Source organism: Polistes dominula, unplaced genomic scaffold (assembly GCF_049000335.1).
Source record: "Polistes dominula isolate Pdom_NZ unplaced genomic scaffold, Pdom_raw_medaka contig_373, whole genome shotgun sequence".
Classification (NCBI taxonomy): domain Eukaryota; kingdom Metazoa; phylum Arthropoda; class Insecta; order Hymenoptera; family Vespidae; genus Polistes; species Polistes dominula.
In genome coordinates this window covers 1,765,051-1,787,403 of record NW_028300899.1, presented here as the reverse complement: position 1 = coordinate 1,787,403, position 22,353 = coordinate 1,765,051, and the positions used below count along the sequence as shown (strand labels likewise).

At 34.0% G+C, this 22,353-nt stretch overlaps 1 protein-coding gene across 1 annotated transcript in view; it reads right to left on the bottom strand.

The window, feature by feature from the left end:
- The window catches only part of LOC107064841 (uncharacterized), a 54,577-nt gene that overhangs the window by 19,660 nt on the left and 12,564 nt on the right, over window positions 1-22,353 (bottom strand). Inside the window, 3 exon segments of the mRNA XM_015317925.2 lie at window positions 6,801-6,880; window positions 10,469-10,556; window positions 11,764-11,795. Of these exon segments, the coding sequence (XP_015173411.2) occupies window positions 6,801-6,880; window positions 10,469-10,556; window positions 11,764-11,795 (200 nt within the window).

The window sequence follows — 22,353 nt, the reverse complement described above, 5'->3', positions numbered from 1 at the left end:
ATATATAACGCTATGAATTTAAAAACCAAATATCTACGTATTCATATTTACGCTTAATACTTGTTAAAAACAAAGTAACCGATAGAATAAAAAAAAAATTAGCGAAATAAGGAGGTCAAAATTCATTAAGGGAACCTTCTACTCTGCAATTTAAAAAAAATTTTTTTTTTTTTATCATTTACATAATAAATGCCGGTAATGGGCCGATAATAAATGCCGGTAATGCGCCGATAATAAATGCCGGTAATGGGCCGATAATAAATGCCGGTAATGGGCCGTTAATAAATGCCGGTAATGGGCCGATGCTAAATGCCGGTAATGGGCCGTTAATAAATGCCGGTAATGGGCCGATAATAAATGCCGGTAATGGGCCGATACTAAATGCCGGTAATGGGCCGATACTAAATGCCGGTAATGGGCCGATACTAAATGCCGGTAATGGGCCGATACTAAATGCCGGTAATGGGCCGTTAATAAATGCCGGTAATGGGCCGATAATAAATGCCGGTAATGGGCCGATACTAAATGCCGGTAATGGGCCGATACTAAATGCCGGTAATGGGCCGATACTAAATGCCGGTAATGGGCCGATACTAAATGCCGGTAATGGGCCGATAATAAATGCCGGTAATGGGCCGATACTAAATGCCGGTAATGGGCCGATACTAAATGCCGGTAATGGGCCGTTAATAAATGCCGGTAATGGGCCGATACTAAATGCCGGTAATGGGCCGATACTAAATGCCGGTAATGGGCCGATACTAAATGCCGGTAATGGGCCGATACTAAATGCCGGTAATGGGCCGATACTAAATGCCGGTAATGGGCCGATACTAAATGCCGGTAATGGGCCGATACTAAATGCCGGTAATGGGCCGATACTAAATGCCGGTAATGGGCCGATACTAAATGCCGGTAATGGGCCGATACTAAATGCCGGTAATGGGCCGATACTAAATGCCGGTAATGGGCCGTTAATAAATGCCGGTAATGGGCCGTTAATAAATGCCGGTAATGGGCCGATGCTAAATGCCGGTAATGGGCCGTTAATAAATGCCGGTAATGGGCCGATAATAAATGCCGGTAATGGGCCGATACTAAATGCCGGTAATGGGCCGATACTAAATGCCGGTAATGGGCCGATAATAAATGCCGGTAATGGGCCGATAATAAATGCCGGTAATGGGCCGATACTAAATGCCGGTAATGGGCCGATAATAAATGCCGGTAATGGGCCGATACTAAATGCCGGTAATGGGCCGATACTAAATGCCGGTAATGGGCCGATACTAAATGCCGGTAATGGGCCGATACTAAATGCCGGTAATGGGCCCATACTAAATGCCGGTAATGGGCCCATACTAAATGCCGGTAATGGGCCCATACTAAATGCCGGTAATGGGCCGATAATAAATGCCGGTAATGGGCCGATAATAAATGCCGGTAATGGGCCGATAATAAATGCCGGTAATGGGCCGATAATAAATGCCGGTAATGGGCCGATAATAAATGCCGGTAATGGGCCGATAATAATTGCCGGTAATGGGCCGATAATAATTGCCCAGAGTAGAAGGTCCCCTTAAGTTGTAAAAAAAAAAAGAAAAAAAAAAGAAGAAAAAAAAAGGTATGAAAATGTCTGTCTTTCGCAAAGAGGTTAGTTACAAAGTATCCTTTTACGTTGGCAGAATGTATGCGCATTGTCTCGCGATACAAGACGGACTACACGCGAAAACCTATGTTCGACGTCGAGGACGAATAAAGACGTCGTTTGGTGAGGCGCCTAACTCCCACGTACACCTTCTTATCGTGTGCCTTGTCGAGAGTATACACGCGCACGCACCTAACGATTGGAGTTCTCTTCTTCGAGGTCACACGACACTACGCTACTTCTTCTTCTTCTTCTTCTTCCTCCTCCTCCTCTTCTTGTTTTTCTTTCTTTTTATTTTTCTTTTCAAAAAAAGAAAAAAAAAGAGACACCTTATAATATACCTACTCACGCGACGTATGCATTTAGGGAATCTGGTTTCAGGAATCGTTAAGTTGGTAGTGAATATCACGTAACACGATACCCTTTTCCCGTATTTTGTTTCCATATTTGCCAACACTTTATTCCCAATAAATTCGCGAACGGATATCAAGAAACGCGAAGCCTAAGAAGAGAAGAAAACGAAGGAACGAACCGCTAGTCCGGTTCGAAGAAGCACATGGACTTCGAAAATATTATAATCGGAGTCTGACCAAAAACCGGATCGAACACCAAATCTTACCACCAAGTAAATAACGCGTTGTTCCCGATAAACTAATCTTTATTCATAACAACATCGAAACATCTTCTCTCTTTTGACGTTCGACGAATGAATTAAAACGCATAAACTAACGCATGAATTAACGCATTCGTTATCTCATTGTTAGTTGTTAGTCCTTCGTCATATTCAAAACATCATTTCGTTATCACGATACTTTTTTTTTTATCGGATTACAATACAACAATTTATGGGATTCATTTTCTTTTCTTTTTCATGAATGCATGAATAATTAATTAATCATTTATGATAAAAAGTCGATTCATTTCTTCGTTGATCCGTAAATAATCTTATTAGACAAATAGGAATCATTCGAGATCAATTATTTCTAATATTAAGATAATAATAATATGAGATGCTAGATATCGAATAACACATTAATGAAAATTTGAAGATTTAATCAAACTTCTTTTAGACGATAATCATTTCTTATCTTTTTAAAATGTGAATAAAGTTATACGTATTTTCAAATACTTCGAGAAAATCAACCAACATTGATGTACCGTAAAGACAATTTATTGTTCAATTAAATTTCTTCTTAAATTCCTGAAAAAAAAAAAACAAAAAAAAACAAAAAACATTAGAATCGTATTTTCTAACGAGAATTTATTTTGTCCTCGAGATTAATCTTATAACTTAAACTAGTTTGTTATCGGAAGAAAATCAAACTACAGTAGAGAATACACCTTGAATAAAGTATCATGATTTCCGTCATTTCCTTTTTACGTGTTATATGATTCTCTCCTACGTTCGTTCGGTGATCACAACAAGCAGCAACCTCGCTCATCAAATGTTTGCCTTGAATCTTCCCTCGTTAAATTCTTACGATCTCAAGAGAGTAATTAAATCGATAAAGAAGTAAACACTGGAAGCAAATAACGGATTGAAAAAAAAGAAAAATAAAAATTAAAAAAAAAAAAAAAACCATGATTTTATGCGATCAAGAGTTTTTAAACCAAGAATAAGAAGAATAAGCTTTTTGTTTTCTTACGTACAAATCTTGAAGTGTCTCAAAAAGATCCTTGATCCAACTGACCGTAAATATGTTAATACTATCTCTTAAAATTCGAGTTAGCCATACATAAGAAGAACGTAAAGGAAATAAGGAAATGTCGTTAACCTTCCACAACGTATTCTCGATCCAAAAATAACAACAGGACATGCAACTCGAAAAGAACTCGGACATTTTACGGCACGTTTCCCTCTACGCGTACCAAGATTCTTCGAAATGTCCTTCGACTAAAGCACGAAGGATCGATACCTTCGATCTTCTGATTCTTCTTCTTCTTCTTCTTTTTCTTCTTTTTCCTCTTTTTCTTCTGTCGAAAAGAAAAAAGTGAAGAAACTCGAGGTAAAATCAGACGACGATAGTTGCCGAATAAATCCATTCGATACGAGCTTAACAACCTCGAAAGAATTTCTATAGACAAGCGAGAAATTATACGAAACGTTTTTTAAAAAGGATATCGCAAAGGATACTAATTTTTGGACGCATTTAAATGCCACTTTTCCCGATCTTACATTATAAACTCTTACTTTCTCTCATTTCCCTTATTTATGATCATGATACTAGAATTTCTATACACAAACAGGAAATAATACGATATGTTAAAAATAATACTAATCCTTAGACGCTTTTAAGCGTCAATTTTTACAACCTTACATTATAAATTTTCTCTCTCTCACACACTCTCACTCCTCACATTTTTATTTGTGTCCATCTTGTTCACTCATCTCTCATGATATTTCAGAGTTCAAGGATATCTAGGATATTATTGTAAGTGGCGCCTAGTTTACACCTCTCATCACAACCGACTTCCATTATTCCTCATTTCAATCGTGAAAGTAAAATGTAACCACGATCCGATCCTTATCAAGGATACCATTAATTACGCGAAGCGTAAGCATCAAGCTGCAAACTTGACGTCATTCTATTTTCCTTTGCCACCCTCGTTCAAATAGATCGATGAGCTTGATCGATACCGTTCGATCTATCATCGATCCTTTATTTCGTTAAATATTAAACGAACATAAACATTTTCGAAAAATATCATCAATCTTTCACAATCTTTTATTAATGTATTACTTTATCTTTTGATTATTTTTCTTTATTTCATTTTGTTTAATCTTTTGAGTACTACGAAAGCATACATGCGTTTGATACAAGTTACAGTTTGAATGCGAATAATGTAATGTTGTTTTTCTTGCGTATTGATTATTCTTCTGAATCTTGTCATATCAAAATTATTTAAGAAAAAAAAAAAGAATTTTATAATTATTATTAATTATACTTTATTAATCCTTTGACTGTGTTGTTCTAACTCTAACTAAGAGAGAGAGAGAGAGGAAAAAGAGGGATAAAATGTTAACGCTCTTTTCGAACGATGTTAATATCGCGGTGTCGTCTTTATAAATGGCACGATTCACGTACATAAGTCGACGTCGATATAGTATCTTCCAATACGTTCCCGTTCCCCCCCATTGCGTGGCATCCGAGTTGAAAAGAAGATAAAAGGAAAAGAACAAAAATTAAAAAAAACCAAAACAAAAAAGAATAAAAAAGAAAAACATTGCATATATGCATATGTAGATGCATATAATACTACAAGTATATATATATATATACATGCAAGGAGCTTTGCGAGCGCCAGGTTCGCGACGTTCTGTAAATCATCGGACGTTTACTGCGGTTAATTAACAGTCCTGGACCAAAGTGCCAGTTCGGTGCTCCTTCCTCGCATGCTGAGCGCACCACGCGGAAAAACCCGTGGTCTAACGTGACCGAGAAAGAGGAAGTGTCTTTCGATATAACGTGTGCACATGTGTATGTATACATATATGTATAATATACAAGTGTACCACACGTGCACCACGTATACAGGTGAGTGTACACGTAATGTTTGCAACACACCCACATACACACATATATGTATATATGCGCGCGTGCGAAAATCGAAAGTTCGCCGACACCTTAAAACGATCGATACGATCTTTCTTTTTCTCTCTTTCTCTCTCTCTCTCTCTCTCTTCGTTGTTGCCAAAAAAAAAAAAAAATTTATTCGACGTAGAATTTCGTGAACAAGACCGAACCATAACTAAACGAATTACTACTAGCGTTCGCGTGCACGACCTATCTCTCCTCTCCTCCAATGGTATTCACCAAAATACGTGGAGTGTAATACGATTCTTGACTATATAGCAAACATTTTACGACCTAATTTAGTGGTCGAAAATATCGAGGGGGAGAAGAAGAACCGACGACGATAAATTAAAGACTATAATTTTTGTTACCGAACTCTCGTCGTTGTCCTTCGACAACGGATTGAAAGAGCTTACACGGAAGCTCGATGATGAGAGAGAGAAAAAGAAAAAAAAGCTTCTTCTTCTTCTTCTTCAGATAAAAACAAACATCAAAGAAAAAAAAAAATAAATAAATATGAGAAGGTATATAAAAGATTGAGAAGATTTTTTAACGATCGATAGATCCGAAAGAAGAATCGGCCTTGAGAATGGGGGCGGAGAGAGGTAGACACGCAATTCGAAATATCCTGCAGCAAAGTTGGCAAACGTGAAATACGATTAGCATTAAAACTAGATGGCCCTGCAATCTCATCGTTCGTGAAAGCAAGTACAACGAAACAAAACGAAACGAGAACTTTAAACTAAACTAAACTAAACGTCTGGTAGGGGGTGGTAGGAGGGGGCTTTGGTGTCGTATAAACGCCTGTAAGTCGGTTAGATCGCCGAGGGCGGCTACAACACACCAGGTATATATATAACAAACCGTCCTATATATGCCACTACGACATGGTCTCTACACCTCCTCCTCCTCCTCCTCCTCCTCCTCTTTCCTTACTCTCTTCAAGGAAAGTTTACCAGGACACGAAGATGCTACCTGTGGCGCTTAGTTCTACCTCTTGGGTACAGGTTGTTATCGTATTTTACTTACTCAGAATTCTGTTCCTCAGCAAAATACATCGATAGATGCGATAATAGATCGACTAGTTCGTTAAATGCAAAAGTAATAAAAAAAAAAATAAAGTAAAAAAAAAGGTCAGATGAAATGAAAAATTGATAAGAAATGGGTGTCTAAAGGAAGAAGAAGGGGGGTCTGGTTTATGTTTAATTTAATTGTTTGTTACTTTATAAGTTTGCAATATGTAACATAGGATGATCATTTTATTCTATAAACATTCATTGATATTTATATTAAATATAAGATAAAATCAATGAAGAAATGAATTGTAAAAGATATTCAGTGATAATATAAAGTATGTTAATTTTGAATATATATCCAATATTTTGTTAGAATAAAATTAAACATTAATGATCATTATATTAATAAAACAGAAAATAATAAATAATCATACAGAGATTTTCCAAATACCAATTTAAACAAATAATATTAACGAAAGTATTAATTATTTGCATAAGAAAACAAAAAACAAAAAAGAAAATAATAATAATGCAAAGAATTGCATCAGTTTTTGTACTTACTTCATGACAGAATTTAACGATGGTACTTTCTTCCCAGGTATTGTTATTTTTGTATGCTTGACTCCGGCACTAGTGAATTCCTAAAACAAAACAAAAACAAAAAGAAGAAAAATAAAACACATCGAGAGAGAGATGGAGATGGATAATATAAATGAAATATAAAAATTGATCTCATGTTTATTCATAAGCAAACGAAGAGAAGAAGATATACGTTATAGAAAATTCGCACCTACCAATAGGAACGTTTAACATTTTATCTCCTAAATTCTCTCTTTAGATTATATTCATTATCTTCCCTAATTATTACGTCGGAGAGTCTTCAATTTTTGAATAGTATGAATAATTACACGGGTCTGAAGAGTTAGAGGAGGGAGGGCTCGGTGTTACCGCTATATATGAACCTTTTGTACGTCGATGGGGAAATTTTGAAAGTTAAATGTAAAAAAAAAAGGAAAAAGAATCGATGGATGGATGGATGGATGGTTCTTGTACGGGAATGAGAGAGAGAAAGAAAAAAAAAACACAAAATATTTTAAAAAACGTTACCGATGAATCGAACGAAATGTGAACGGAACAATCTTCTTCATGGGTGTTCGTAGATATTTATTTATTTGAAGTCGAGTTAATATCATCGAGACTAGAAAGATTATTCTCCTACGGTGAACTAACTAACTAACTAAAAGTAAGAAAAAATAAATAAAAAGAAAAAGAGAGAGAGAGAGAGAGAGAGAGAGAGAGAGTAGACAAAATGATATAAATATTCATGAACCTCTCTCTATTATCTCGCCTCGTGATATGTTCTCGCTTAACGTAATTATTTATACTTCATTTTGATACGTTAGATTTAACACAAGCCACGAAATATATTATCTCACGTGAATTACATTTAAAATGAATTTAACGATAAAAATAAAACAAAAAACACAATAAGAAGATGGAAACTGTTTGCACGACAGTTAGATATTTCATCATTTAAATCAATTATATTCTACAAGGTATTATTATAATCGAGTATTGGTAAGTTTCTCTGTCCAAATTCTGTGAAAAATTCGAAATGAAAGAAACGTAACATCTTGTTTTTTGATTGTCCTTTTTTTTTATTTTTTATTTCTTATTTTTTTTTTTTACTTTCATCCTTTCCGTCTATCTATCCTCCTGTCCGTGTCTCACTCTCTCATTTTTTTTCTTCACTCTTCGTCTGCGTTCTCCAGAAAACCCAGCCACAGGTTGTCGTAACCTAAACCCGTTATAAACGATATCGGGCAACAGTTATCACTCTCAGTGTCCCAATGACGGATCACGTCGTTATAATCGATCTTTCTAATTTTTCTTATTTGAACATTAGAAATCCTATCCACCTAGGTGGGTATAATATCCTAATGGCTGCATTCAAGAGTAGTCCACCTAATTTTCTTCTTCTTCTTTTTTCTTTTTTTGTTCTCTCTATCACTAACAGCAAAGTGACAAACTCATTAGACCAATCTAGACATTGAAAAAACATTTCCAATGTAAATAAATACGTACGAGTGTTTTCTATTCATACACAAATAGATTAAACTTTACAAAAAAAAAAACTACATTATTATATTATACACTATCCACCTTTGTTTTAATTCAAAATGATTTAGTCGAAATAATCTCATTAGTAAAAGATGATAGACGATTAGAGCTATTATAAAAAGAACCGAACTTCATTATGTATAATGTGTTCTAATTAGGCGTGGGTGACATCCTAATGTTACGGTAGATTAATTTAATTGTTCTTAACTATTGCGGTACCGATTGATGTTAATCCACTGTACGCACAACACTGTTCTCTCAACCCATTTTACTCGCCACAATACAAAAATACAAAAATACAAAAATTACATTAAATTAAATGTATAATGATTTTCCTAATAATTAACTGAAACTTTTGTACCGTAATTGTTTTCATTAAAATATGAAACACGCGATGGTGTATGAATTACATTATTTCAACGACTATATATATATATATCTCATTTTGTAATTGCAATTATTGAAAGAACAAACATTTGGAAAAAATGTCTACCCAATAATAAGAACATTGACGGCTAATGGGTTAAATATTTCTTATTATTTCGCTCGATGCTTAACTATAACTATCGTTTAAAATCAAAATCAAAATCAAAATCAAAATAAAATAAAAACAAAACATCGAAGGAAAATAAAAAAGAAGGACAGAGAGAGAGAGAGAGAGAGAGAGAGAGAGAAGAATTGGAAACGAAAATCGAAACAAGATTCTCAGCCACGGACTTATTAATATAATTGATCGGTCCACCGATCGTGACAGGTCTGACCCAGAAAAAATACCCGTACCAAATTGTGTTCTTCGTTCAACTAACAGATCATCCGAGTCAACGACAACAATTTCTCGATCAATAATATCCCACCCACCCCCCTTTCTCTTCTCGTAAACAAGCAAGGTAGCAAGCAACATTAACAACAACAGTAACAACAATCGCGATTACTATTCCTCTTTTGGGTCCCCTCCCCCTTCACACATCAAACAAAACAAAATCTAATAATAAGTTCATTAACTCGTTTTCCAACCGAGTCTAAAAGAAATTAATTGGAACCCAACAACCCTCTCTCTTTCGAACGTTCTCGTTCCGTTTTGTTCCTAAATGCTTAATAAAGTCTGAACTGATCCTGCTGTAATATCAGTCGTTTGAAATCGGAGAAGAATAGAGTAGAAGGAGGATGAGAAAGGGGAAGGAAAGAAGGAAGGAAGGAAGGGAGGGAGGGGGGAAGAAAGAAAGGTGGGAGGGACAAACGTGAAAGAGCGAGGATAGGTGAAAGATAGAAAGAGAAAGAGTAACTTGAAAAAAAAGAACGATAGATAAAGGGGGATAAGAGAGAACCAAACTGAGTGTGTCCAAAAAAAAGAGAGAGAGAGAGAGACGTTCCTTCTGGATATCTAACTGATCAAGGAATGTGGCAGCAGGTGACGGCTACTCCTTCGCGAGAGACAAGAAGAAGAAAAGACGTCTACTTATTCGGGGTAACAATTTATTTAAATGTTCAAAAATTCTTATTTAATTTTTCTTTTTAATATTTCCTATTTTTTTTTTTTTCATCTTCTTCTTCTTCTTTTTTTTTCGTTTTATTTTTTCTTTCCTTTATCCAATGTCAAATCAAAATCCAATCATATTTGTTATTATTTTAATCGTTAATTTGATATTATTTCGATCATTTTAAATTAAAACAACACAAGGTATTTCTTAATTAGATTTGAAAAAAAATTTTATAATTATTCAATTATTCAATTGTAACGTAAAATTATCAAAAATCATTTATATACTTTTATCCTAAAGTCATTAAAAATAACGTAGTACGTTAGTCTAATCTAAGTTACAAATAAAGACATTTTTAATGAGAAAAATATGTTTGCATCATTTTTTTCAATCCTTTTTACACACTATTATTGATGTTATTTTTTTTTTTTTTGAAATAATGAGTAAATAAAATTAAGTAACTGTAATTATCTCATCGAAATAGAAATGAAAATAGAATTTAATTACTTTTCGGCGAACGTAGTAAGACAAAATAATATTTCCAACGTAAATAATCTCGTCGTAAATAATCGTAATGAAATCAACAATCCTTTGTGAAAATAAATTGAACAAAAATAATCATTCACTTACCGATTTGTCATAGTAACGATCTGTATTAGTAAGATCTACGATGAATTTGAGCCGCGGATATGCTTGCAAAATCATCGACGCCGTGAATCTGTAATAACGAATAATATATGCATTTGTATATTATAAATGTGAATGTTTCGATTTATTGATATCATCGTAAACGGATGCATTACATCGCATCGTATCGTCGTAAAATGGAAACGATGTCTTCCTACTTTGTCAATCGCAAAATACACACACATACACACACATACACACTCTCGTCCGCACAAATGTACATACGTACACAAAGAAATACGTCCTTAAATTTCACACACGAATATCGATGCATACAAGTCGTCCAACAAAATTGTTCTTCGAAAACGCGAAAAAAAAAAAAAAAAGAAAACAGATAAATAGATAAATAGTTAAACAGATAGATAGATAGATAGATATATAGAAATAAAAAAGAACAAAAAAAAAAAAAAGGGAGAGGAACGGGGAGAGAGAGAAAGGGCTCACGAAGACGACAAGTACGACGACTCGATGATATATCGCAGCTGGAAAGGGATTTCTCATGGTGGATACCGACAAAAATAAAAGGGGCCGGATTAAGGCGGGGGTGTCGGCCCAAATAGTTTCACCATTCCCTTCGATATATCAAAAAGCTTCTGAGATAGTGTCTCTCTCTCTCTCTCTCTCTCTCTCTCATTCTCTCTCTCACACTCTCTCTTCAGGTGCATACGGGTTCTGTTATACTGTCTTTTATACATCGAGCACGGGCCCCAAACGCTTTGTCTCTCGGACGCGGACGAAAACGAAACTGAACGAACCCCAATAAATAAACAACCCTCTCTTTTTTTTTTATTCTCTTTCTTTCTTTCTTTCTTTCTCTTTCATTCTCGCTTTCTCTCTCTCTCTCTTGTTCTTTCTATCTTTCTCTCTCTTTTTTTCTTCTCTCGTTTGGGGTCGTAAGCGTTCCCGAAGTTATTAAAAGAAGGTGGTGCGGAATTTATCGGCAAAGAGAATCGTTTCGATTCTAGATATATTACGAGAACTAAAGGTTTAATACGATTCGACGGAGATTTATATTCTCCGAAAAAAAAACAAAAAAAAAAAAGTGAGAGAATCTACGCGAAGAATTAAACATTAAAACGCTCGCCAACATCTTCATTTCTTTCTATTTTCTTTATCTCTTTCTTTCTTTCTTTCTTTCTTCCATTCTTTCATTTTATTTTCGTTCCACTAATTCATTCGAAATTTAACGCTTAAGAGATACAAATTCACCCTTTCTCGTTACTCTTAATAAAACTCACCTTTCCTCGGGCTTTACGTTCTGAACAATAGCCTGAAACAGAAAACAAAAAACACATAATCTAGTTAGTATGTTTGTAAAAATAACAATGTGTGTGTGTGTGTGTGTGTGATTCTCTTGTTTAACGCATTGTCGATCGATCACAAAATTAATTACGTTAACCCTTTGACTGCGTGCGCGATCTCGAACCAATCCATTAATATGAATGGCGCTTGTGATTTTCGCATGTCAGTCACTGCGACTATTTTTCCATTGACTACTTTGATCAAAACAGATAATAATAGCAAATAAAATAAAAATATGGATTTTAAAAAATTTTTTTTTCAGCAATTTTTTAAGCTATTTTAATTTAATTGATTTATTTTGTGCATTACTTCAATAATAATCGGTAATTTAAATATAACAGAAAAAAATACAAAATTTATAACTGTAACACAGAAGTATAATAACTTTAATCGGATATTTTTGTTAATAATTTTAACCCTAATTATTAAAAATAATAAAACTATAATGAACGAATAAAATTAAAATAGATGAATTTCAAATATAAAAGCAATTAACTAAACGACATTGAAATAATTGCCAATATTTAATTGCTATGTTACATGTTACAATAAATTCCATGTTAAATTAATCGGTAATACAGTAATAAAGGTGTTGTAGTAAAAAAAATACATAGGGCCTATGTATATTTACGCCTTTTGTATATATTGATAGATTTGTAATTTGTTATTAAATAATTAATTAATAATTTCATATATTTGTAATATTTCTTCAAAAAAAAAAATAAAATAAAATAAAATAATTAATTTCTAATAAATAATATATTATATATTTAGAATCATCGATATAAAAATCTAACAACAGATAAGATATTAATTATGAAATAATTCGTCAGATAAATTTGGCATATAACATTATCGATCAACAATGTGTTAAAAATGTTATAAAAAATGATCGAATTAGTATATAATAATATTTACATATCCAAATTTTATAATATATCTCGAGAAAGATGTAAAAACAGATGATCACTTTAGATGACTCTGTTTTTCACAAATATATATATATATATATATATAATCGAGTCTACCTAATGCATTAAAGTTGTTACCAACGAAGTAATAAAATGCGAGTCATCCGTGCAGGCAACGATAATTAATGGCGCGAGAATGCAACACGAAACGCACGAATGCATGCGTTCGTTTCTGTGTTGGTAGTAGATCGGGATGCATCTCTTTTCTCTCTCTCTCTCTCTTTTTTTTTTTTCGCTTGATTGATTGGCCCAAAAATCTCGTGGTGGATAACGATACGTGACCATGCCGATAATCACACACAAGGAGTCAAAGGCACGCTTCCGAAATAAACCAGAGAATGATGATCCAGCGATTTTCTTCGATACACACCTTCGCACGTGATATCCTTTCGAGAACTAATAAGACTAACAGTCGTATGATATAACCCATGGCACGTTATTAATCATCGTATTTTACACGATTTAAAATGATGTTGTATCTTCGAAGTATCTTAATACTTTTCTTTTCTTTTCTTTTTCTTTTGAAGATATTCGAAATGACTTTGACTATACGTTGTAAACCTACTAATGTTTTAATGATACATTTAAATCTTTTTCAAATATTACTAATCAAGGGAAATGATGATATTCGCATTAGGTATTATCGTCAAGTAACAAGTTGTCATTATTTTTACACATGTTTTCAGAACACTATATTATACAAAAACTAAGATAGGTGTACAAAATATGTTATATCGAAAAAAATAAATTAATTAATTAATATAAAAAAAATAATAATAATATTTATTTATTATAAATAAAATTATATTTTTAGGGTAAAAAGAAAAGAAAAAAAATTCGTGCGTTTATTATGTCGGAATTTTACCTTGAAAAAACTGCACAATGAATTATTTTTGTAAAATTTACATTGAAAATATTATTAAAAAAAGAAAACATCTCAAACTCTTGGTTCACCCTAATAACATATAGAAATGATATTAAATATTGTAGCAACGTTTATCCAATGTTAATATATATCAAGCCCTATATTATTATCAGAGTATCGTGTACAAATAGTAATAAATAAATCTATATTATTTAGAAAAAGGCATCATTAATTTGTTCATTATCTAACGTCTAATCATATTCGTTGAATTTATAAGTGACTAAAAAGAGACGCGTGTAAAACGAAGCTCACCGAGAATCATCGTCGAGAGGGGCACGTAAATTGAAAGTTTCCCCTCCTTTAAAGTCCTCTTCTTACCTTAGCATAGCACCCGCTATGGGTGGGCTAATGGTAATTACGGGTTTAGACCGCGCGATCCGATTGGCTGGGCGGAGAGATCGTATCTACGGATGAGTACGGAATGAGTATCGGTCGCATTAATAATGGGCCCCCGTTGCCCTATCGCTTTCATGTTCGAACGTAATAATCCGAGACGTTGACTAGGCGTGAGATACTTTTCTTGTCGTATGGTGTACCCAAAAAAAACCCCTTAAAAGTAAACTTTACTAACAAATTAGCTTACTTTAAATATACTTTGTTTATTAATGTTAAAACTTCATACATATAAAATGTTTACACTAATTGTATATATGTGATTATTATTATTATTATTATTATTATTATTTAGCATAGATAATATTTTAATAATAACATAGATATATATAATTCCTTGATTTATTCACATATCTAATATAATTAATATATTAATTATAAATAGAGATATATTAATAAAGTGAAAGTTTTCTAAAATTAAGTCATCTTGACGGGAACCCACACACAAAAAAAAACAAACGATTAATTACGTGACTAAAAAAAAAAACGATCATAAAAGTACTCAAGTGGCTTTTGCCGGTTATCAAGCGCAATATCGATGATAAAAATGAATGAACGTTGCGAATGATAACGATGAAAGAGATACGATGACGTCCGTCCTACGGTCGAACGAAGATTTACGTATTTACGCTTTGAATATAAGAAAAAGAATAAAACAGAAAGGGGGAAAGGGAGAAAGAGAAGGAGAAAGTACGCGAAGTAAATACGGAGATTTACGAGCCTCCTTCGGGATAGAAGCACGGCACTCCTTTGGGAAAGGACTCGGGAATGGCGCCTTGGTTAATGAATCGAACGGAGAACGAGAGAAATACCGCGTGATCGAAGAAGAGAAGAAAAGTAAAGTAAAGTAAAAGAAAAAGAAAGAAAAATCAAGGATAAAATAAGAATTGAAAAGAGAGAAAGAGAGAAAGAGAGAAGAGATAGATGGAAGGAAGAACGAACGAGTCAAAATCTCTTCTGCCCACCTGTGAAATTTACCGAGCCAACCTTAGACTGACTCTCATGTTCGAGTCCTTTTCGAAGGAGTTTATTTTTCGCACGGGATTTGAAGTTAAATCGTTCCCTCCATGGCGCTGATTCCACCATTCAATTTCACGATCCTTAATCTAATATATGGCCAAGTCTAAATCAGGATTATCGGTGGACGAGATGCGGTCGCATTGTACTTGCCTTTTGTGACGAGACCCCCAAATGCACTTATTCCATCTTTCCGTTCCGTTCTGTTCCGTTCTGTACCGTATCGTATCGTATCGTATCGTATCGTACCGTACCGTACCGTACCGTTTCATTCCATTCCGTAACATTCTGTTATGTTCCGTTCCCTACCGTTCGCTCCACCTTCTTCTCATCTTCCTCTTTTTTTCCATATGAGCCCGAAATACATTCAGGACACGCGTCTATCTCATCGCAGGTATCCACCACCACCACCACCATTAACTGGACCCTTAAAAATCCTTACTGTGCATCCTTAAAATCGACGGATTCGATCCGACCTACCGCAGCACCCGGGCAGGAAGTTGCAATTCCATGAATATTCTTTTTCAAATGTCTTTCTTTTTCTTCTTCTTCTTCTTCTTCTTTTCAATAAAGGAATATAAGGGAAAATCGGATGATAGAGGTGGAACAGTTTTCTAGGAAGAGGGACAAGAAAGAAAAAGCTAATAGACGAATGGTCATTCTCGGAGTTTCATTTCATCGATATTGAAAAAATACTTGATCACAGTCGAGAAACGTAAGAATCTTTTGGTAGAGAAACTCGCGTTTACGTGGGCGGTTGGGCAACGGTAGATATCGTTGGTATTTATTGGAAATATTTATGAAGGGTGCCCTTTCATGCTTTCGCACCGAGTGGGCTGTAATACCACGCACAAGAGAAAGAAAGAAAGAAAGAAAGAAAGCAAGAAAAGATCCACCAAGTTAAAAATCGACGCGCACATACGATGATTTTGGTTAAAACTGACATACCGAAAAAAACTCTTCAACGATAATCTTTTTTCTTACACATACTTATGATGGTACGTACATACATATATATATATATACGAAGAAAACAGTCTTGTTCTTTCGCAATGATTATCTTTTTTTTATTTTTTCAGTATATTTCTGAAAAGTAAAATATTATTACGAGTGACCGATCAGTTTAATCGTTTCATTGGCAATAAATAATCAAACAAAATGTCATAAGCGATGGAAGAAAATTGAATGAGAGAGAGAGAGAGAGAGAGAGAGATTTTCAGTGTTACTAAAGGTCACGTTCTGATTCAACCGTTTTCACAATGAAAGGAATGTCATCTTCGAAAGGTCAACCTTCTACGTTTCTACCATTAAAGTATATATATATATATATCGTTGATTCCCACGCAATCGTCAAAGATCGGACGCGATTTCAAGAAAGAAAACGTTTTCTGACACGACTCGCGTTCCTTATCTAACCAATTCCATTCTCTTCTTTCTATCATCCTTTTATTCGCTTGTGTACGCATTCAATTGTAATAGGACGAGAGGAGAATCGTAAGAGAGTGACCTATTTTAAATCGTTCGAAATCTTCTGCCAAACGAGGAAGTAAGTGGATACGGGCAACGTTTGCGCATACATCAGTTAGGAGCACCCATATAAAAGTCTATATGGCCTTTCCGTGTGATTCAACACGAATTTTAACCCCCTCCCCCTTCCCCCTTCCCCTTCCTCCCTATCCCCTAAACTCCCATCCTTTCGAACGAGAAAACGTTTCTATACGTAAATTTTCTACGACGAGTGATAGACTAGAACAAAAACACGATCATCAAATTGACCGATCAACATAATAATCACCAACAAACAAATGATATATTTCTGTCGCGATAACTTTTACAAATCGATACAATATATATATATATATATTTTTTTTTTTTTTTAAATATAACGAGAAAGTTCTCCATATATTCATATAATTAAATTACACATTTGATATAGAAAATATAATGATTCATTTGACAATAAAAATGCAAAAGAAAAGTCAACAAGAAATCGTTCGTAATAGTTTCAGCACAAACATCTTCGATATCGTTCAACAACGTGTATCTCTCTTTCTCTCTCTCTTTCTCTTTCTCTCTAGTTTGATATTTATTCGATGGTTCTTAAACCGTAAGAAATCCAGTGGACAAGGATGTTTTACTTTACGTTCAAAGCAATAGTAGTACTGAAAGTAATACCAAAGAAAACATCACCGAACACATCTCAGTACAATGTATTATTATGCGTACTTTCTTACGGTTTAGACGATGGTTAGAAATCGTTCGAAAGATTTTACTTCCTAACATAAATCGAGAATTTTTTTTATACGCACTCTCAAAGAATTCTTCAGGACGTTAGTAAGAGTGAATTTTGTATCCTCATATAATATGAGGAGGTATCATTTGTATCCTCAACTTCAATAACCCCTCGTCAAATCGTGAAATTATTTACAAACTAATATATCATTCAATAGAATATTTCGACTATTTTCTAAGACCCCTTACCATAGAATAGTAGTAGTAGTAGTAGTAGAAGTGCCAATTAAATATCACATCCGTGAAAGTTCATAAAATAAGAAAGAAGAGAATGGAAGGAAGGAAGGAAGGAAGGAAGGAAAGAAATTAATGGTTTACCTAAATCACTTTTCGAAACGTTCCTCTACGAGGTGTTTTCTATGTTAAAAAACAAATCACACGTACTACACGTACACGTAACACGAACATATATTAAAGAATGGTTGTAGAAAATGTGTAGGTTTGTACGGAGAATCCTACAGGTGCTGGTATCCTTCTTTAATATACAAGGATCAGGAATCTCCCTTTTCACCTCGTTCCTTCTCACCGACCAGATAAAAAATGAATCGGGGAACCATCAATCCTGGTACGCGTGGCACGCAGACAAGGTGATTTTGAGAATAACGAATAGAAGGACTGTACGAGCTAAGCAAAGTCCCTCATTTTCAAAAATCGATTCACCACCCGCGTGGAAAGGATAATAATCTAACACGATTTCAACTTCAAAGCTGATTATCTGCGATTTTAAGATTCGTTAGAAAAGCCGACATCAACTAAGTCAAACTGAATAATCTCTTTCTTCTCGCTTTCCCTTTTCTTTTTTTATTTTTTTTTTTCTTATTTTTAAATAAAACTTCTTTTGCAATAAGGTATTACAAATTTGTCAAAGAAGACGATGAACAGTGACAAGTTTTTTTTTTCTTTTTTTTTTTAGCCAAGACTTACTTGAAAACGACAGAAAAGAATCGTGTAACTGATACAAACAATTGATAAAACGTAACAATTTCATTGATAGAAAAATAATTGAAATAACGTTTATTAAATTTTAAATATCACAATAATAAATAATAAAGAGTATAAAATTAAGAAAAAAAAAAAAAATACAGTCAAAATGATTGCTAACTAACATCGGTCAAATGTATATCACATCCCTTTTTGTTTTTTTTTTTATAATAGAAATCTATTTCTGACAATCGATTAAACGAACGAGAGTTTTATTCATCTTTTCGAGTTATATTATATAATATATTAATACATTGGATTGGAATATTCATTAAGCAACTTCTTCTCTACTATTTAATATATTCTGACGCGAGATATCATCGAGGATGCTGCTTTTGGAATGTATCAAAAAAGAAACAAAAAAAAAAAAAAATTAAGAAAAATAATCTACGAAGAGAATGAGAGGAGAAAGGTGCGAGAGTATTTCGGTGAAACCTCTTTCGAAGAATAAGAAGCGGTCCTTGAACCGATGGAATCTCTTTTCACTTCCGGTGACTACCACTCGAACAAAACCTCTCTCTCTCTCTCTCTCTCTCTTTCTCCATCGAAATATTCTGAATCATCAACGACGTGAACACTCTTTGATGGTTCCTCCTTCTTTTTCTTCAATTTTTTTTTTTTTTCTTTATCGACTTATAGTAGCCGCCCCCAACCCCCCACCCCTCCACCCTAACCTATCGATAGCAAAATTTGTATCCATGACCATAAAAGAAAACCTCATCTTCTCTCATCACACCCCATCATTCTTTTTTTATTCTCTGTTTCTCTCTCTCTCTCTCTCTCTCTCTCTCTCTCTCTCTCTCTTTTTCTTGTGTATAAATAACAAATTAGTAGTATATTGAAGATGGTATGAAATTTTATAGACTGTCATCGTCCAGGTGTTTTTCCCATATCACCATCGAGAGTAATCATGAAAGAACAAAAAAAAGAAAAAAGAGTTTCTCTGTTTCTTACTTTCTTTTGCAAAGAGACTATGAATAAGATGAAAAAGAACAAGATGAGAAATAGGAATAAGAATAAGAAGAAAAGAAGTCACCTGTGTGTAGGAACGTGTTTTTTTCTCGAGAGGATATAAATAACGGTAAGGCTCGTCGGCAGTCGCTATAATTCAATTCACACCTGATAACCGCGACCATAGAATTTCCATATTACAGGCTGTAATAAAATTAAAAATATTTTCGGGGCGGTCCAAACGCCTCGGGGGGTCCTCCTTCTCCTCCTCCTCTTCCTCCTCCTTCCTCTGGTTTCCCATTCCAGGACGAACGAGACCGAATCACCCGCGTGGCCCGTGAGAGGGTCCACCGACGACTAACTCGCGGGACACCCGACATATCATCACGAATTTGTTCCTCGAATTTGTTTCCCCATTCCGTTTTTGTCTCAGGTGGTCCGCTTCTCACCCCACCCCACCCCACCCCACTTAACCCCATCCCTTCCCCCAGCATGCCTTTTACTACACAACTAATGATTTTCGACTTTTGCGGGGACACAAAATATATTTATGTTATGTATAAAATATATGTGTGTGTATGTGTGTGTGTAGTATGATAATCGTTGAAAGTTTAGGAAATATTGATATCATCACCTTTTAAATTTAACAAATTTTATTCTTTTGTATTAATTCAACTACGTGTTTTTTTTTGTTTTTTTTTTTTTTTGTATAATATTAAACTATTCAAAAAGAACCGTTACAATTTTCTTTGAAAATATACCGCACGACCCCTATTAGAATAGGAACGTTTCACGCTGTGAAAAACGAAGATTTATATCTATGTAATTAATCCCTTAAATATATATCAAGCTCTAACTTAATATATATTTCTTTCAACCTAATTCGCATCCACTCCTTTTTTCCACAATTTTTAGGACCTTTTTTTTCATCGAAAATTACTAAAGTAACCCACTGTGTTTTTCCTTCTTTAATATTTTCTACAATGTGTTCAGATTATAACAAAAATTCAACAAATTTTTCTCGTACGATTTATACTTTCACATAGAAAACAATACCAATGGTGTATAATTAACGCAAATTTTATAATTATTTTCGATATTAATTTATAATCGATCAATATTTTTCAAAACTTTTCGATAATAATTTTTGTTAACATTATATAATGGAAAATATGATATTCCATTTGTACTAAAAGTAAATTGATCGCAATATAAACTAAAACCTTTCGTACAAAGTGAAAAATCTTGAAATTAAATAAAGTACAAATTTTACACAAATCCTTTTTTGTTCATAGATTATTTTATTATTTATAGACGTTTAAAACATCCTTTATATACCTTCACCTCTCTTCTTCTTCTTCTTCTTTTTAACAACGATTGACTTTCAAAATTCTTTCGGTTCGATTGTCTTAACAACAAGGGTGAGAATACATTATACGTAAACGAGCGGTCACGACCGAAACGAAAGATTAACGATTCTTCGATATTTACGGCCGTGACTCATCAGGATCGTTTAAATTTAAACAAATGTTTGTTTGTTTCTTTCTTCTTTTTCATCATCATCTTCATCATCATCATCATCATCATCTTCTTCTTCTTCTTCTTCTTCTTTTTCATCGTATTATTTTTTGTAGTTTTTAAAACGACAACCCCGCCCGCTTTTAGAAACCTCGCGAAGTAAAAATTTCTTAAACTCGATCAAAGGATCCCGAGGGATTGGGATCTCACCTAAACTAGGCGCCGCCTATCTGGTCAACCATCCAACAAACACGCCCACTGCACAGCAAGCTTTACCAGGAAAAACAAAAAACAAAATCTTTCCATGATATTCGATTATTATCAATCATTCATCTTTTTTAACGTTAAACCACTGCCGCCATTGCCGTCGATGTTAAAATTAACGAAATATTTTCTTTCAAATCAGAGGAGTAACATCTCTTAAGAGAGAAAATGTGAAAAAGTGTCCAACGTTTTCTATAAATAATAGTTCCAAAATCTTCCAGAATGGCGCTAGTGAACTTAAAAGGTATGGTATGAATGTAGCAATTGTAAACGAATTGAAGTATGCCGAGATATGTAATAATGTAGTAAATATAACCTTAAAGAATTATTATGAGAAAACAACGTGTAGCCAGAGTGATTTTATTTCATCAACTGTAAATAGTACGTTTATTGATTTTTTATCATTTAATTGTATGATAAAAGTATGTTAATAACAAAACAGTTATGGATAAAATTTGTCTTGTAAAATTTGTGTGTTCCTTGTTGATTTCTCAATCCTACTCTAAATAATATTTGGCCGCTTCTTTTCAAAATGTACTCTCAAGCTACTGTGGCGCCACCATCCTAATTGAATGCATTTCGACGGACACTTTTCATATACAGAGATGTTACTCCTTAACTAATAACACATCGTTTTGTATTGAATGAAAAAAAATACATCCGGTTTTAAATCATCCTAATTCTAAAGAAGAATTTTAACTTTAATAACAAAAACATAATATGATCAATAAATTTACTTACAAATGAATACGTAATCCGTTATCTCTAATAACTTTCGTCTATTACAAAATCCATGTGTATTACGGATATAACGTAAAGAAAAAAAAAGAGGAAAAAAAAGTGGTGGAGAAAGAAAGAAATAAAGAGGGGGGGAAAAAAAATGTAAGAACGATCGAATAACGCGTACGAATATGGGTCCATAATTCGCGCGACGAATCGCACGGTACTGAAAAGCCAATTCTACCGATACGTCTGTAAAAAGATTTACGATATATACACGTTGCTGCTTACTTACAACTGCAAGCTATGCTTCCTTCGTTTCTTCTCATGAACACTGGAACTAATCGTGCATCGGCTCAATGAGATAAAGAAGGAAGAAAGAGAAAGAGAAAGAGAAAGAGAGAGAGAAAGAAACAAACAGAGAAAAAGGAACGAAGAAGAAGTAATAAATTTAGCAATTTCTTCGCGTGTCTCCGCTAGACCGGTGACATTTC